The sequence below is a fragment of the Hibiscus syriacus genome, unplaced genomic scaffold (genome assembly GCF_006381635.1).
Source record: "Hibiscus syriacus cultivar Baekdansim isolate YM2019G1 unplaced genomic scaffold, ASM638163v2 tig00110391_pilon, whole genome shotgun sequence".
In the NCBI taxonomy this organism is placed as follows: Eukaryota; Viridiplantae; Streptophyta; class Magnoliopsida; order Malvales; family Malvaceae; genus Hibiscus; species Hibiscus syriacus.
The window spans coordinates 619,571-636,894 of NW_024062719.1; the positions used below are offsets into that span (position 1 = coordinate 619,571).

The window sequence follows — 17,324 nt, forward strand, 5'->3', positions numbered from 1 at the left end:
ATGATTGGTAGAGACTCCAAATTTTTTTATAAATCATTTTCTAAAAAAAATGTCAATAATCGATTTTCCCCAAAAAGTCGGTTACCACATAACTAATCAACAATAAAAATATAAGTTATGCAAGATATATGCATGTGATCCAAAGCATAACCAATGCACATTTCAGTTAATAATCAAAGTGAAACTAAATGATGAAGACCCAACAGATGATTATAATGAGAAGTTAAGCTTGTTAAAATGAGGCTATGGCCTAAGATGCACCAGAAAGGGACATACAAACACACAGGGAGATGTCGGTACGAGGCTAAGCTATCCCAAATGTAATGTTTGTATGAGGCTTAATCCCAAAATACCCACTCACTAACAACAGTCTACATACAGACAAAAATCTTGACAATTTTTGTCTAGACTTTTGTTGTCTTGTTCAGTATGTTTTAACTAAACCTAAATGATGTGAAGATTGAAGAATACTCGAGTTTGATCAACAAATTCTGCTTTTGCTCGACTCTAAGAGGCCTCAGCGAATGCGACTGTATGAAGTGGAACTGTTTCATGGCTGTGTTTTATTTAAGATAGATTGAGTTTCTGTTTATGGTAAAAGAATATTTAAACTGATCTGAGAAAAATATAATTATTTAAAGATAATTACAATAGTATCTTTTTTCTTCTTTTTTTCATTTAGATCCTTATTTTATTTAATAAAAATAAATAAAATCATATATATTTGTATCAACTTAGGTCATGTGCAGGTTTTTATCCAAAAATTAAATTAAACTTTTGATTATGTGAAATCTTTCTAAACCGAAATCAAATCAAATAATAAGTAAAAGAATATAATATTTAAATCAAACCAAATAAATTAAAAACTTAACCCGATCCAATTCATATCTATCTCTAATTCTGTTAGTTTCATCGTCCAAAGTCCCGAAGCTGTGCTGTGAGGCACTTCAGTTTTGGAACCGCCACTGCCCCCACACCCCATGCCACTTTCCCACTCCCTATAGAACGGTCCCCTCTGTTAGATTACATTACTCTATATTGTTCAATTATTGTTTAGGTAAATTAATCATACAATTAACTATAAACGACAAAGATAGGAAGGGGACAAGGACAAAGGAAATGGCTAGTTTTGGAACATCGACGCTCCATCTCCTGCCTGGAAATATTGTTCATTGTATTGACGTGCGCATGCATTATATGAGCACCAGCTCATATACCCTTTTCTCTCTCTCTCAAACTCTATCCATTCCCCATGTATGTTCATCTCCACTGTCAAATGTCATGTTTATCTGCGCTTCAATCACTCATTAATTTGTTAAAGCTTTAACCTTTCTTTTTGACTAAGCAATGTGTTATGTAGCTTAGCTGTTCACAGAAATACAAGGTGAATCCCAGTGTTACAGCCTGTTTTCTCATTCTCTTCAACTTTCCTTTTTGCTTACGTTTAGCCTGCAAAGTGCAAACCCCTTTATTTGAAACCTATCCTCCATTGCAGAGAAGAAGAAGAAAATAGCCAAAGTCCTAAATGGATCCCTGCCCATTTGTAAGGATCCTGGTGGGTAATTTTGCCCTGAAATTCCCACCATCGACAAATACTTCACTCTCCAGAATCCACCCTTCTACTTCTCCATATTTTGCAGTATTAAACTCACCAACTTCCTCACCAGGTGGCTACGATCCCGTCTCAACAAGACGGAAACAATTATTCTTCTTCTTTTTGCAGAAATCGGTGGCAGCTTGTTTTAGTCTTGATATGTCTCAGATGGATAGAATCGTAAAGGGTTCGGCATCGTGTAAAGTTTCGATCATGGTTTACGCTGGTCCTGATGGGAGCACTTGTGGATTGCCTTATAAGAAGTTGTTGGGGAAGGTCTCGGTGCCATTGGATCTACGTGGAGCTGAATCCAGGCCGTGTGTGGTTCACAAAGGATGGATTACTATAGGCCGGAATAGAAGCAACAAGGATGGATCGTCTCCCCAGTTGAGTTTAACTGTTAGAACCGAACCGGACCCCAGATTCGTGTTCCGGTTCGGTGGAGAGCCTGAGTGTAGTCCTCAGGTTTTCCAGGTTCAAGGAAGTCTTAAACAGGCAGTTTTTACTTGCAAGTTTGGTTTCAGAAACTCCAGCGACCGAAACTTGGGATCAAGGTTAGTTTTGTTTAGAATGGACTGGTTTTGAAAAATTCAATTTCTTCTATAATTTAAATTCTGCGTATGTCCTGTCTTTGTAGATCATCTTTGTCGGAATCAAAAACTTCGAGAAATTGGTTAGCTTCTTTGAAATCCGATAAAGATCAGTTCTGCAAAGAACGGAAAGGATGGTCGATTACAATCCACAATCTCTCTGGCTCTCCCGTAGCTATGGCATCAATGGTGACACCGTTCGTGCCATCTCTTGGACTGGATCGGGTGACTCGATCCAATCCAGGAGCATGGCTAATCCTCCGTCCCGGATGTGGAACCTGGAAGCCATGGGGTCGTCTCGAAGCCTGGCGTGAGCCAGGTTTCACCGACGCCCTCGGATACCGATTTAATCTCTTCGATGACGATATAGCCGCCACAAACGCAACCACCACGATCGCCGCTTCCACCATCAGCACCAAACACGGCGGGAAATTCACCATGGACACGACAACAACAACAAGCAACGTAGCAACAACACCATCGATAACCCCACCAAGCAGCGGTGACTTGGGGTCGGGGTCAAGTCCGGGATCCGGTTCAGGGTCGGATTTCGGGTCCTGGACATCCCTATCGCCTCAGAAATCGTTTCGGTGGGGAGGGTTCGTGATGTCGTCGACGGTGGAAGGGGCGGGGAGGTGCAGTAAACCGGAAGTGGAAGTAGGGGTGAATCACGTGACATGCACGGAGGATGCAGCAGCTTTTGTGGCATTGGCAGCGGCCATGGATCTAAGCATGGATGCCTGTCTGTCTTTCTCTACAAAGCTTAGGAAAGAGCTGAGGCAGCAAACTCAGAAGTTTGTCGTTTAATGTGGTGGGGCTCTGTCGTTTTGTTAGGTTGGTTCCTGTGGTGAAACTGATCCGATGTGGTTGTGTTATGTGCTTTGTTTTGGCAGATAACTCAGAGCTGGATTTTCAACTATTAGTTTTGTACGGTGCGGAGTGACGAGGCATCATATTTTTTTTCCAATTTTAAATTCCTTTTGTCATTACTCAAATTTATTCATTTTTTCCTTGTTTGTACTGTATATGGATAAATTGCATTCTTGGTTTAACATTCCATTCCATTTATGTTTTAGTCACTATAGATAAAAAAATTAACAAAAAATAATAATGTGTTCTGATATTGGCTTAAATTTCTCGTTGTCCCCTGAATTATACCATAAATTATATCATTTGTACTAAGTTGTCTCTTAAAATATTTTTCGAAACATTTTACTTTAACTATAAATTGTTACTCTATTGGCTCAAAAACGTTAACACGGTTGAAAATAAAATTCACGTACCAATTAGAACATACCATATCACCTTTCATTTTTATTTTCTTTAACTAAATAATAAATATTAATTAAAAAATAAAAGAAATGATAGCCCTAAAATACCCCTCTTCAGACTCTCTTCTTCCTCATTCCCTCTTCACTCTTTTCCCTTCTTCACTCTGTAACTTAATTAATCCCTCGTCTGAGGCCATCCTACAAGAACTGAACTTATCAGCCTTCATTTCATCCCTTTTCTGAGTCGATCCTCCGGGGAGGGTTTCGTCCTGATTGATGGAATTCACAACAGTGAGTTCATCGAAAGAATAACTCGGATAATCAAATGACCGTCTTCTGAATCCGTAATCGGCAATTTTCGCCGACCCACATCCCATTCTACTCTTTTTAAGCTTTGTTTCTGCCTCCATTTTTGTAATTTCTTGCTGAAAACTGAAGCGCCTGACCAGAAACTCCCAACAATCTCTTTGAAATCTCGCCCGAAAGTTTTCTTCGTTTGTGAATCAAGATCTGTATGGTCATTCATGGGCTTCAGCTCCTCTTCTTGACACAGTTCCTCTTCGTATTCTTCCACAACAGCTCGTCGATTGTGATCATGAGGTTCGATTTTTAACCCCAGTTTTTTCTATTTTAATGTATGTCATAATTACTTAAGCTGCCGAAAACGAAAGAATCGATGAACATGATAAGAAAAAAATAAAATATAATTTCAATTTTTTCTTGTAATTATTGTTTGGAGGATTTGTTTGGGAAATGAAAGGAGGAGAGTGGAACAAGATAATAATACAAGGTGAGGAAGAAGGGACTGCAGAGCAAATACTTGAAGGTGAATGACTTGGGGAAGATAATGAGGGAAAACGAAGAAGAAGTGGATGACGATGATGAGGAAAAAGGAGAAGAACAAGGGGAAGATAATGACGATGAAGAAGAACACAGGATTAAGCTTGATGATGGGTTTTATGAGATTGAAGTTATTCGTTGTAAAATGGTTCTGGAAATTTCTTCCTTTTTGACTTTGTTTTTGTCTAAGCTTCTCGTGAACCAAACTGATGTTATAGAGGGAAATATGGATTTGTGTTGATTAAGAAAAAGAAAATTTAACTTTAATTTCTATTTTACATTGCTCTCTTCTCCTCCTTAATGGTTAGGTGCTTATCCTCACTTCCATTTTACATTCCAGAGCAATGGCATAACCCCAAAAAAAAACTTTTTTTTTTTGGGGGGTGGGTGGGGAAGAAGGGTATTTCGACAGTGTTTTTATTTTATTTTATTAATTAATTTTTATTTATTTAGATAAAAAAAATAAAAATTAAAGGATGATGTCCATATTCTGATTGACTCGTGAAATTTATTTTTAAGGGTATTAATGTTTTAGGATAAATGATATAACGATTTATAATTAAAGGGGTAAAATATTCTGGAAAATATTTTAAGAAATAATTAAGTATAACTAATATAATTTAGGGGACAATGAAACATTTAAAGCCAAATAATTTTAATCTTAAAATTTATACATTCTATTAATTATGTCTTAATTCAAAATAACTCTGATCAAACCTTAATTTTCTCATCCTCTTTCTGTCTATATAAGTACAACCCTTCTCTTCCTCGTTGACAACACCCTAAACCCTAAACTCAAAAAATATTAAATATGGGATCAACGAAAATAATAAGAATAAATCATTGTCAATAAATTTAGTAATTTTTTATGCTCTTTCAAAGGTGAGGATTTTGTTATGATTTATTTGAATGAGTTATTGACAATTTTTAGTTGATTCTATATTCATTTATTTTTTTGTTTAAAATTGTTACACAATCAGAGGAGAAAGAGAGAGAGAAGGAAAGAACGGAGGGTAGGAGAATTGAGGTTTGGTTTAAATATTTGATGGGTTATTTTGAGTTGAGACTCAATTGATTGAATGCATAAGTTTTAAGATTAATATTATCATTATGCTAAGATATAATATGATTTTTATTAATTTTTTAACGATAATTAAAATATAAATGCCAGCATTAATGAGTGACCAAATATATAGTTTACCCCCATATCCTTTTGTTGGACATGTGCACGTGTTGAATTGAAGTAAACCCATTTTCGTAGTTCCATAGAAAAGAGAGGTTGGATAATGATAAAAGCAGCACACCTACTTTCATCATAGCCAAACCCTGCACACAAAGGTAATGTTTTCAAGACTAAATCCATGGTGAAATTGGGTGAAAGATGAAACAAAACATACCTAAATTAGCAACAATAGTCTCATCTTGTTAATATTGCATCATTTACTGGTTAGGTATCATTTGTTGATTTTTGTTCATCAACCTGCAACGAAATGTTCATCAACTTTAATACACAAGTGGCGTTTTCACATTAATAAATGCAGATAAGAATATCGGATGAAGCAAGTAATAAAACAAGCTTTTATTGGATAAAATATTTAAACCTTAAGTTGGTGTGTTCACTCGGGCTAGACTCAATTCGATCGGCTCGGTTACGTCAACATAAAGAAGCTTCATCGTGGCGTATACTCCAAACCCCAATGTATAGCCGGTTTCTTCTTCCTCAGAAAACAGCTCATCTGCATCTCTGTGATCTCATAAGCTTTTAAAAGTATTCGGAACTCCATATTTTCCAATCAACTACGATCATTTGTTATGACTAATGATAGACTAACATGACATGTCTAAATCAAATTTATTATTGACGACCATTTGTCTATCAAAAATTAGTTGATCTTATTCCCATATGTAATGGGGTAAGGGGGAGGTAGGATAGTAGGTTACCCCTAACGCCAGGTTGAGAGCAGTTTCCGTGGAAGACCTCCGTTATGAATTATCCTCAGTGGAACTCGATCCCAACTGAGCTAGACGGGCAAGACATTATCACTCTAAGTTACACAAACATTAACAATCTATATATAAACAGTTGGAAAAGAGTATTTTGGATTCTCTCGACTTCTCTTATTATTCTATCATCTTCTTGAATTTTTTTATTCTATACCTCCTTCACAGAACTACGATTTGTAGCTCTCCCACAACCCCGTTTCTGTCATCAACAAATATGGTCCATAATGTACCTATAGCCCCACTGGCCACTGGCCAACCTGTCTTTTAACCATTTGAGGCTGTGTTTTTATTTCAGGGATTCTTGTAACTTGACAAATCTCACATTCGGATACGATCTGATACAATCACATATATATATATAGATGGACAAATATAATATTTTATGTTCAGAGGTGAACTTATAATATTTAGATGAAGCATTTATAAAATTTGAAGGGATAAAAATAAATTATTTTTAAAAATACAAAGAAAATATCTAAAATGTATAAGAATTTAAAATTTTCAGGGACGGTTATCCTAATCACCTCCTTCGATCTATCACTATATATGAAAGGAATAGATCTTTTTTAAAATAGAGATTCTTATTAATATATGATAGGCTTAATATAAAAATAAAAGTGTTTAAACTATATCACTTTCCTTAATTGGCTGTCTAAATTTTTTTCGATCAATGTAAGTGCCTAATGTTTCAAATGTTACCATTTTAAGTGTCTCGGCGTTAAAAATTAAAGGTAATGTCGACGAGTCACCATAAGATAATGTTGCATCATCATTTAAAAAAATATCATGTCAACAGTTATGTTAAATTTTTAACGGTCGGTGATTAAAATGAAACAAAAACATAATGTTATGCATGATTTTGGGGGAAAACAGTTATATGACCAAAACAGAATAAGAGATCTAATTGAGGTACTAAACTGGTAGTTTACCCTTTCTATACTATATTAATTTATGAAGAAATATTTGAGCTGGACAGCTAACACAATGTCAGGATGCCCTAGTGGTCTAAGGCGCCAAGCTTAATTTTTGGTCCTCGTGAGAGGTTCAAATCCCACTTCAGATATTGAACTGTAGTTTTTATTTATTTTGAGCAATTATTCACGGGCCACAGCCCACAGGCCAGTAATCTGATCTGGGTTGCTATCATGAACTTTCACAAGATTTGATCATGCATTAAAAACCATGTCAGTAAAGGGAAATTGAAGTTGAAGAAAGTGAGGAACTTGCCATAAATTATACAGACTGCATCAACATCATATATAGTCTACATTTCGACTTCCAGGTTGAAACCGTATTCTCTAAAAACAACGTCTTTGTATCAAAACAAAGAGCAAACATAGCAGCTTTAAAGCACTTCACAAGAACTCAACAGACATACAAATCAGATTTTCATTCAGCGACAATATCTTCATTGTTGCTCCCTTCTGTTGTAATATCTGCTAATGTGTTAAGATCCACAGCAGCATCTTTCTCTTCTTGGGAAAGTGAATTGTCGGTCGAATCAATGGGGTCATTGTGACCTCCATCCAGTCTCGTTAGAGATGGAAGTGTCTGAGCTTTCATTTTCTCCCCTTGCTTCATCGTCACCTTCTTCTTTCTCATTCTGAGTTGAATCTGTGTTCTCCTTAGTCGTGGAAGACTTGGAATTGTGCCCTTCGGCTGTTGCTTTTATCCGGGGGTTATCATCTGACATGCCAGACTCTGTATTGGTTGAGTTCCATGATTCTGTGGTGATCGAATCTACCATTTCAATTTTGCTTGCATCAACTGTATTGGAACCAGACTGCTGAGTGCTGACCATTTGAAGTCGTCTCACTGGCTCTCTCTTTATATTTTTCTTCAGTAACCATGTCATCTTCTGTTGTACCTTGAGCAGAAGTCCCATTCTGCAGTGAACCTGGCATTTCTGTGTTCGCTTTTGAATCCATGTTGCTGGTTTCTTTACTAGCTTCTGCAGAGTTACTGCTTGCTTGGTCAACAAAGTCAGTTGTGTTTGTTTTGTTTGGAAGAGAGACATTCAAGGAATTATCACTTTCGGAGTGTTTACCTTCATCCTTCACTTCTGACTTGTTTTCATCATTATTAGGGGAACTACCACCTTCAATGTGTTTACCTTCATCATCCTTAGCTTCAGACTTGTTTTCATCACCGTTGGCTTTCGGTAGCATTGGCTTTGCTTTCCTGCTCCAAAACATTCCTTGTTAAGTTTTCACTAGAATTTTCCGTTTCTAATTTATCAGATTCTGAGTTAACAATTTGTGTGTCGTGGGACACTGCACTGGACGCATCATCAGCCTTGTAATGCACCTCTCTCGCTTCGTCTGCCTCCCTATCACCAGCCAAAAAATTATTTTTTACCTTTAATTATTATATATAATTTTAATATTTATGGGATAATTATGAAATTGCTCCCCCTTTTAGAAAAGTTATACTTTGCCCCCCTTCAATCCTTCTGTTGGACCTCTATTAGGCTGGAAAAGGTGGAGAACTGATGCATGATGAGACAACAATTATAACTGGAGCACTTGAGCTCACTGAGAAAGAAGCTAAAGATGCCATGACTCCAATATCTGAAACATTTTCAATTGATAATAATGCCAAGCTTGACAGCTATGATTTTCTGTAAATTATCAAGAAAGATGGCATTCACATTTCTGTTTCAACTTGTATTAGATGTTATAAACTGCCCTTAAATGCTTGCTGTGGATAGGGAATTTATGAGTTTAATTTTGGAGAAAAGGCATAGCAGTTCCAGTTTATTATGAGAACCCTACAAACCAGGGTTTCAAATCGCGGTCGCGTTTTCGATTATTTCGGATTTACTTTGATTGCGGCCGTCGCGGGTAACTCGGACGGCGACGAAACCGCTATATCGCGGTCGCGGACCGTTTTTTAAAACCCTGCTACAAACATTATCAGACTTATTCTGGTAATCATTTTTCTTCGTCTAAAACTAATATCATTTACAGTTTGCTGAGTGTTATCATGTAATTGTTTCCTACTTATCTTTTCACTCTCCTTCAAACTGCTCCCTTTAACATGAAATTTCTAACTGGATTATGCTATATGAAATGACAGGCTTTCGGTTAGCCTCTGCTAAATTTTGCATGAATCATTAATGCATCCCACCACCTTTGTACCCCATTTCTCTATAGATTTCCCCTCAAATGCTTATTTTCTGGTGGTATTTTCTTACTTTTTTGCCCTTTCCGAAATCCTTAGGTTTTTACGTTAAAAGGTTTTTGGGTGTTAATTGAGTTTTTATTAAACACCGTTTATCTTTTAATCTTACAGGTCAAGAATTTATTGACTGTTCACCCTGTAGATGAATTGCCTGTGAAGAGTGTCACTATACGAAGGATTCCGAGGTATCTTATAGTAAATCAACTCTAAAAGAAAAGGAAAACTCGTATTTGTTTCTCTGCAAATAATTCACTGTCCACACCACACTCATTGGTTGAGCAGCAACAACAACAACAACAGAACCCAATTCCACACCCTCTATTTATGCCTGCCTGCCATTTTGATATTTATTGCTTAATACTTTTTTCTTTATCCGTTTGTTTCTCTCTTAAAATAGGCCCTTTGCCAGAAGTGAAGGTCGACATTGATGGTGAGAAACAGCCACAAGATAATGCTTTACGACGTAAACGTTCACTGAAAAAGTGGAAGAGCTTTCCTGCTACACCTAATTCTTTTAAAAGTGGTCCTCGGAGCAGGAAGTGGTCAAAGGATATGGATTCAGAAATCCTACATCTAAATGGCAACCCACCCCCAACACTCCCCGAAGAAGAAGGGTCTGTTGCCATAATAACTATTGAAGATGTCATTGAAGAGCTTTTTTACAGGTACCAAATACCTATTACTAATGTTAGTATGCTTTTTTATTTTCATTTTTGCCAACCATTTCTCACACATTTGCCTTATATGTGACCTTGTCCAGGAGGAGATCTTCGACGAGACGGACCATCATTACAAGGACTCATGATAATCGCCTTGCCTTGTTGTGAACCTTCTCTGCGTTAGTGAGTGATTATTTACGATTCTTTGTTTGGCACGTAGAATTGTAGGCACAATTGATGCTGAATGAGTTGCATGCGAAATGCATTAGGCAGTCGAGTGAAGGGAACTATATTTTTGTAGGTATGACAAAAACAAGCAATCCATTTATAAATGTATGGTTATTTTAAAACCTGAAGTTACGTCCTCGTCAATCATACACGCAGCAAACTGAAAGGATTTCATTAGTAATCAAATCTGTGTCTGTAAATTAACAAATTCGTTGTTTCAAAAGCTAAATTTCATCATAGAACAAGGAACGACCCATTTTTACATCAAGGATAGGGTGCGTGCCGGGTGGGATAATAGCAATACAAAGAAATAGGGTCCCGCAAGGTGACTGAGTGATAGACTACATTGACTGGAGGCGCGAATGCCAGGGCAAGGCGGTTAGGGTTTTAATAATCTTTGGTTCGGCTTAGAACCGAAAAGCCGTCACGTTTTTTTTTTAGTTCTGGCCGCATAAAAAAGAAGCAGCTTTTTCCAGTATTTTTGGAGGGAAAAAAGGGGTGGAAATCTGAAAGATGTCTCTGATGAACAACCTATCAACTTCAATGATTTCTTCGTCTTCCTCTGCTTTCTTGGCTCCAACCAGTTTCAATTCAAGGTACTCTTTTTTTAATGTTCTACTTTTGATTTTCTTGTTTCCGTTTGGTTTTTGAGAATACAAAATGCAGCTTCTCTTTCTTTTTATCATTTAAATTGTTGTATTTTATTGGGTTTTTTCTTCTTTTTGGGGTAATGCAGCAGAACCCAGAATGTTTCAGTTCCACTGCAAAGCCTTCGTATAGTTAAATGTATAACCACTCCTCAAGAACAACAGACTGGTGATTATTCTTATTCTATTTTTTAATTATTATTGCAATTTTTTTGGGCATGTAGAAACTTGAAATTTGTTGCTTCAAAGCTAACGCTGAGTAGTTGAGCTGGTAATGACACTAAGAACAACATTTCATTAGCAGCAGAAATGACTTGGTGATGACATTTATATTTTCTGTAATTACTTCTAAATTGAATATGACTAAATGGAGCTATTTGTTTTGAAGCTTACAAAACAAAGGTTTCTTGCAATGCGAACATAGCCAAGCTTCAAGCTGGTTACCTGTTTCCAGAGGTCTGTGGTACTTCTCATTAGTCTAGTCCTTTTCTTTGTTGCCGTTGGCAGGGTTTCAAATAGCGGCTGAATAGCGGTGTCTCGGCCGTTATATCACGGTCGCGGCGGTGTCTGAAACCGCTATTGCGGAAAATAATGGTGTGAAGTGGGATCACACCAATAGTTGTGGATCGCGGCCGCAATTTAACGGATCGCGGCCAATCACGGCAATAGCGGACCGCTATTCCGCTATTATTCCGTTATTTTATTTTTTTAAAAAAAGGTTTTTTTATTAAAAAAAAATCAGCTCATTCGAAAAAAAATTCACGATCGCGATATCCACAATGACCGCAATAGCATCCGTTATATCCGCAACCGTGATAAACGCTACGCAACCGCGAATGCTATTTAAAACCCTGGCCATTGGTGTTGTGAATAGAGTTTTCCCTCGAGTACATTTATGTTTTTCATGTTCCGTTTCCAAAAATGCTTTGTTTTGATTTTATTCGTTTCTTTTTAAATAAGAAGGCTTATTTGTTTGCTGTTGAGAGTTGTTCTATTTAATGTTTATCATAACAGGCTGCTAGAAGAAGGGCTGCACACTTGCTAAAGTACCCGAACGCACAAGTGATTAGCCTTGGAATTGGTGATACTACTGAACCTATTCCAGATGTTATTACTTCTGCAATGGCTAAGGTAATTGTTCCTTGTTTTTGCACTTTTTAAGGGTTGAATCTCTATTTCTTGCCAATATTTCTCGCTACCATCATCGATATCTATTCAAGCATATGTAATAGGAACTTTGGAGCAAAGAATTTATGTTTCCAAGTAGTGCCTGAATCAATGGACGAGTGTATAAGAGATTAAGCTGATATCCATTTGTATTATTTTCTATTTGGCAGAGATCTCATGCATTGTCTACGCTGGAGGGTTACAGTGGTTATGGAGCTGAGCAAGGTGAAAAAGTATGTCGTTTTGAGTGTTTAGTATAATTATTCCTGACTTAAAAAATGAAGCTCGCTAATAATGTTGTAGTTTAGTTCTTTTAGTAGTAGATACATAAATTGTACTTTTTTGGAGGGTCATTTGCCAACTTCAAACTAAAGGCCCAAATTTTGTAATGCTAGATGTGAATACTAAGTTTCAACTCACAACTTTAATGTTAATTTCTGCAGGCATTGAGAGTTGCTCTCGCTTCAACATTTTATGGAAACCTTGGCATCGAGGAGGAGGATATATTTGTCTCAGATGGTGCTAAATGTGATACAGCTCGCCTTCAGGTTTGATTTAATTATTCTTTGGAAGTACTTTACCTTAGTTGATGACTGATTTAAACTTGATCTTGTCGGTTTTGATTTCACCCTAGGCATGTTTGTTTTTGGATCTAATGTTACAATGGCAGTGCAAGATCCATCATACCCGGTAAGGCTGTAACATTTCGTTGTTGTTTTATTGTGACAATCTTTTTCAATTTATCATATTCATATGTCAAACTATCATTTTTGGTTGGTCTGGTGGTCCTCTGGTGTTTATTTGAACAAACTTTTAATTTGTTTATTTGAAAGGAAGGTGAATTTGTGAAATTCTGATATAGATATTCCTGTCACACTCTTTATTCAGACAAGGCATCTTTTCATGTTTGCACTTGTTATGTCAGGCCTGGGTGGCTGGGTCTCTTACAAGACGAGTTTCTGTCTTTCTAAGTTTTGCTATTCTGTGCAAGCTTATGTAGATTCCAGTGTTATCATGGGCCAGACTGGGCACTTTCAAAAGGATGTTGAGAGATTTACAAATATCGAGTATATGAGATGTACGCCAGAGAATGGATTCTTTCCTGATTTATCCAATGTTGCCAGAACCGATATCATATTCTTCTGTTCGCCAAACAATCCTACTGGAGCTGCTGCCACAAGAGAGCAATTGACTCGATTGGTTCAGTTTGAAAAGGACAACGGGTCTATCATAGTATATGATTCTGCTTATGCCTGTATATGTCAGATGAAAACCCACGTTCTATCTTTGAAATTCCTGGAGCAAAAGAGGTAACTCTGGGGTTAGGAATGTTTTCTTACCGTGCTTGTTATCTAGTGTGGTAATTCTGGACTTGACTATATGTTTGACGTGTAAATTTCCTTATCAGTATTTTAGGTTGCAATTGAAACAGCTTCCTTTAGTAAGTATGCTGGATTTACTGGATTTCGTCTTGGTCGGACTGTTGTTCCAAAACAGCTTCTGTTCTTAGATGGTTTTCCTGTTGCCAAAGACTTCAACCGTATTGTTTGCACTTGCTTTAATGGCGCGTCTAATATTTTCCCAAGCTGGTGGCTTGGCTTGCCTTTCACCTGAAGGGCTTGAGGTTAGTGTCCTTGCCTTGGCTTTATTGTTAAAACATATTTTGTGAATGCTAGCATCCTCATTTTAGATTTTCGTTTCTCGGCAGGCAATGCAAGAGGTGATTGGTTTTTACAAAGAAAATACCAAAATTATAGTAGAGACATTTAACTCGATTGGGTTTGAAGTGTATGGAGGACAGAATGCACCATATGTGTGGGTCCACTTCCCTGGCCGCAACTCGTGGGATGTGTTCAGCGAGATACTCGAGAAGACCCACATTGTCACTACTCCTGGAAGTGGATTTGGACCTGGCGGTGAAGGTTTCATTAGGGTCAGCGCATTTGGTCACAGGGAGAATGTCTTGGAAGCCTGCAGAAGATTCAAGCAGCTTTACAATTGAATCAAATAGCATTTGATCCGTTGCCTCGATTTTAGTCCTGAGATGAAATGCCATCTGGTTTATGATTTATTCTATGTTCTGTTAGTAACATTACTCATAATATCGTATCGGATTCTATGCCAAGAATGAGGAGCATTTTCCCTGTAACATTCACTGAATCTGGTTTTTCAGATATATAAATCAGTGCTTGCATTTTGTAGGAATTTCTAGATTTAGTTTCTTGTTCAATCATAAAGACCATTCGTCTGTTTAGTCGTCTAACCGTGTTTATCAGATACCTTTTTTTCCATAAAATGATGTTCGAGTACATGAAATGCAAAGCAGGATGCTGTAGTTGAAATCGGAAACTTGCTAGTCTTGGTTCACAATATTGGTGATTCCAACTGTGATATGATATGGGAATTCTCTGAAATAAAACCAGCTAACATGATTCCTATTGCACGTCTGTTCTTGTTTCTTTGCTAGAAAAGTAATAAAATAATGTGGCAGGTTATCCAACTGTGTTTGGTAGTGAGGAAAATGAAACTGCAAATACAAATTCTTTTGCTCTTAGAAACAATTGGTTTGTTCTTAAATTTTCATAGTTCCCTCTATTTAATCAACTGGAGGAGCTCTGTAATATGCTGGCACAGTTGCAGGGAAAAACATTTGTCTAATTCCTTCTGCCCTGATAATAGGGAAAATAATGCCTGATGCACCCTGGAAATATAAACGAAAACACAGTCGGTAAAGGAAACGAAACACGAGATCATATAAGACGATGAGGTTTAGAAGATCAGATACAGACCGAAATCAGTCGAACCCCCGTCCATATGCGTGCCGGGGAAGGAAATGGAAGTAACAAACGGCCAACACCATATATTGCCACGGAAAAGAAATGTATCACTAGGCTTATGGGATGTGGATTTAGACCAGAGAGTAGGGATATAGGTCCGGTTGAAAACGACCCTCCGAGGCTCAAATAGTCGAAACATGCTTCCCGCATCTCCTCCATTGCTGCATCAGGTGAGACACTAAAGACCTTGTATAGGGCACCAGCCAATGTATTTATAGTAGATGCCACTGGCTGCAGATCATAAAATCCTTCAGAATGTGTCTTTAGATTTCGGAATTAAGCGTTTACTTCTTTGAATGCAATTGAAGCTTACCTTCCGCAAGGTATAAAAAGATTCGAGATATCTGCCAAGTGCAGATGCATCATGAAGATTGTGGAGTGGTCTTAGAAGATCTCTTAGGAGAACAATATCAGATAGTGCAACAGTCATCCCTCCTCCGGTCAAAGGATGTCGCATATTGAACGCGTCCCCCATTAAAAGTGCACCGGGAGTCGGCAGCGGAGTTGCAGGCATGCTTCTATTTGTCATGCTTCTTATGTTCCCCTTATTGACTGCTGTGATAAAAGCAGTGTACAGTTCAGGAGGTATCTGATATGCATAATTCACTTGGTTAGAAGTTAGACCAGAATCAAACGGTATGAATCGGCTCGTAACAGATAAACTTAAGCGATAAGCGAGAGACTCAAGTACCTGAGGCGCCACTGTAGTTTTCAAGTAATGTGCCATCTCACCGTTCGAAACGGACGGTACTTTTTGGCCAGGTACGTCAACCAAGCAACGAACCTCTGTGCTGCTAATAGGATAAAACAAGATAGGTGAAGGGTCTGCCAATATAACATGTCCATGATTCGCATGTGGAAGCTCACAGTTCTCCAGAATCAAACCAACAAAACACGAAGGGACATCGACCTAAATCGAAAAACAAACATCTTTATGTCGTCAACCAGACACCGTTCCTTAACACAAGATCCTAGTGAGAGATTCCTCACCTTAGGGTTGCAAAGAACACGCCGCAGATTCGAGAAACCGCCGTCGCATACAATAGTAAGGGGAGCATAGGCTGTGAACTCTTCACCACCCTTGGTTTTGTACTGAATTCCTTTGATGGTCCCTTTTTCTTCTAACAGAGATGTGACCGATCCTTGTTCTAGACTTACACTGTGAAATGGAAACGAATACTTTACGAAAAATAAGAGGTTCAGATAACAACATACACAACAGAAGTAACAGAACATCATTACTTGGGAAGATTAGCAGCTTTGTGCCGCATCCTTTGGATGAAACGTCCATTATGAAAGCTTCTTCCTGCAACATCTGATCGAAAGTTTTCGAGTGGATACGACAACTTCGTGTTCTTTCCGTCTTTGAACAAAGCGTAACCGTAAACTCGTTGAGCATCAATCTGTTCTACACAATCTGAAAGAACAAGAAAACAATGTCAAAAAACCTTAAAAAACAAAACATGGATCAGATGAACAAGTGTCTTTGGATACCTTCAAGTCCCAATTCAATCAACTTAAGATATCCCCCTGGTTGCAGAAGCTCACCAACGATCCTGTCAGGCTCATTCAAGTCCCTCTCGATCACACGCACTCGCCGTCCGTCCTGAATCAGAAAAAAACACATGCTATCATCGAAAAAAAGACATATTACCCATAGAAAATACAGAGAAAATATGTAAAATATATTCGTACATCAATGCCATCATCGAAAGTTTTATAAAAGAAAAGATGTAATCAAGGGAACATAAGTGATGCAGGGACCTTTCCAAGTGTATAAGCAAGAGCAGCACCGGCAACTCCGGCGCCGACTATGATAACGTCGGTCGTATTCCCGGCATCAACCTCCAAATTTCCGGTTAACTCTACACAGTTTTCCTCGCCAAACACAGAAGAAGAAGCTTTTTCCTTGCTTCTGGTTATTCTCTTGTACAAAAAAGCAAACCCCAGTAAAGAAACTATCACTGCAACTACATACTGGTAAGCCATAATATGAAGATCAGAGGAGAAGAAAGAACAATGGGTGAATGACTGGCTTGGGAAATAAGGCAGCTTAGGGTAGTTTATATATAATGAAGAGGATTTGTGTTTTAAGTTCCTGAAAGGTTCTGTTTTCTGTTTTTATTATGATTTTAGAACGCCATTACTGCCAAACTTTGAGACCTCTTAAATTCAGTTTGGTAGGCATCCATAGTTTAATGATTCTGGTAAAGGTTCATAATTTTGTCATTAGCTTCACTTCATTATTCTTGGACTCTTTTGCGCTCATTTGAAGTTTGATTTCTAGTTTTGGTCAAAATATGT

The 17,324-nt window shown here is 37.7% G+C and overlaps 3 protein-coding genes and 1 pseudogene across 3 annotated transcripts; 3 read left to right on the forward strand and 1 right to left on the reverse strand.

Annotated features, from left to right (window-relative positions):
* The first annotated feature begins 1,221 nt into the window (after positions 1-1,221).
* Positions 1,222-3,181, forward strand: LOC120123228. Its single transcript, XM_039142156.1, has 2 exons — positions 1,222-2,148; positions 2,232-3,181. Exons 1-2 carry the CDS (start codon positions 1,526-1,528, stop codon positions 2,989-2,991), a joined length of 1,383 nt encoding a protein of 460 aa, XP_038998087.1. The 5' UTR covers positions 1,222-1,525; the 3' UTR covers positions 2,992-3,181.
* A 5,609-nt stretch (positions 3,182-8,790) lies between these two features.
* LOC120123183 (DUF21 domain-containing protein At4g33700-like) lies at positions 8,791-10,309 on the forward strand. The gene is made up of 5 exons (XM_039142129.1): positions 8,791-8,921; positions 9,378-9,384; positions 9,594-9,677; positions 9,765-10,147; positions 10,243-10,309. Exons 1-5 carry the CDS (start codon positions 8,791-8,793, stop codon positions 10,307-10,309), a joined length of 672 nt encoding a protein of 223 aa, XP_038998060.1.
* Positions 10,310-10,771: 462 nt separating this feature from the next.
* Positions 10,772-14,376, forward strand: LOC120123219 (annotated as a pseudogene).
* Positions 14,377-14,675: 299 nt separating this feature from the next.
* LOC120123211 (squalene monooxygenase SE1-like) lies at positions 14,676-17,094 on the reverse strand. The gene is made up of 8 exons (XM_039142146.1): positions 16,785-17,094; positions 16,515-16,626; positions 16,263-16,437; positions 16,011-16,179; positions 15,712-15,930; positions 15,334-15,609; positions 14,973-15,251; positions 14,676-14,884 (listed from the first exon to the last, which is right to left on the reverse strand). The coding sequence occupies exons 1-8, from the start codon at positions 17,007-17,009 to the stop codon at positions 14,780-14,782; spliced, it is 1,560 nt and encodes a 519-aa protein (XP_038998077.1). The 5' UTR covers positions 17,010-17,094; the 3' UTR covers positions 14,676-14,779.
* Between the last annotated feature and the right edge of the window lie 230 nt (positions 17,095-17,324).

What these genes read in the sequence shown, in the direction of transcription:
- LOC120123228 (XM_039142156.1), top strand. Translation starts at nt 1,526, where the DNA reads ATGGATCCCTGCCCATTTGTAAGGATCCTGGTGGGTAATTTTGCCCTG. An exon ending in GACCGAAACTTGGGATCAAG is followed by an intron (nt 2,149 to 2,231) that starts GTTAGTTTTGTT and finishes CTGTCTTTGTAG; the next exon opens with ATCATCTTTGTCGGAATCAA.
- LOC120123183 (XM_039142129.1), top strand. Translation starts at nt 8,791, where the DNA reads ATGCATGATGAGACAACAATTATAACTGGAGCACTTGAGCTCACTGAG. An exon ending in GGATTCCGAGGTATCTTATA is followed by an intron (nt 9,678 to 9,764) that starts GTAAATCAACTC and finishes TTGGTTGAGCAG; the next exon opens with CAACAACAACAACAACAGAA. An exon ending in ATTGAAGAGCTTTTTTACAG is followed by an intron (nt 10,148 to 10,242) that starts GTACCAAATACC and finishes GACCTTGTCCAG; the next exon opens with GAGGAGATCTTCGACGAGAC.
- LOC120123211 (XM_039142146.1), bottom strand. Translation starts at nt 17,009, where the DNA reads ATGGCTTACCAGTATGTAGTTGCAGTGATAGTTTCTTTACTGGGGTTT. An exon ending in TTGCTTATACACTTGGAAAG is followed by an intron (nt 16,627 to 16,784) that starts GTCCCTGCATCA and finishes TTTCTGATTCAG; the next exon opens with GACGGACGGCGAGTGCGTGT. An exon ending in AAACTACAGTGGCGCCTCAG is followed by an intron (nt 15,610 to 15,711) that starts GTACTTGAGTCT and finishes TATGCATATCAG; the next exon opens with ATACCTCCTGAACTGTACAC.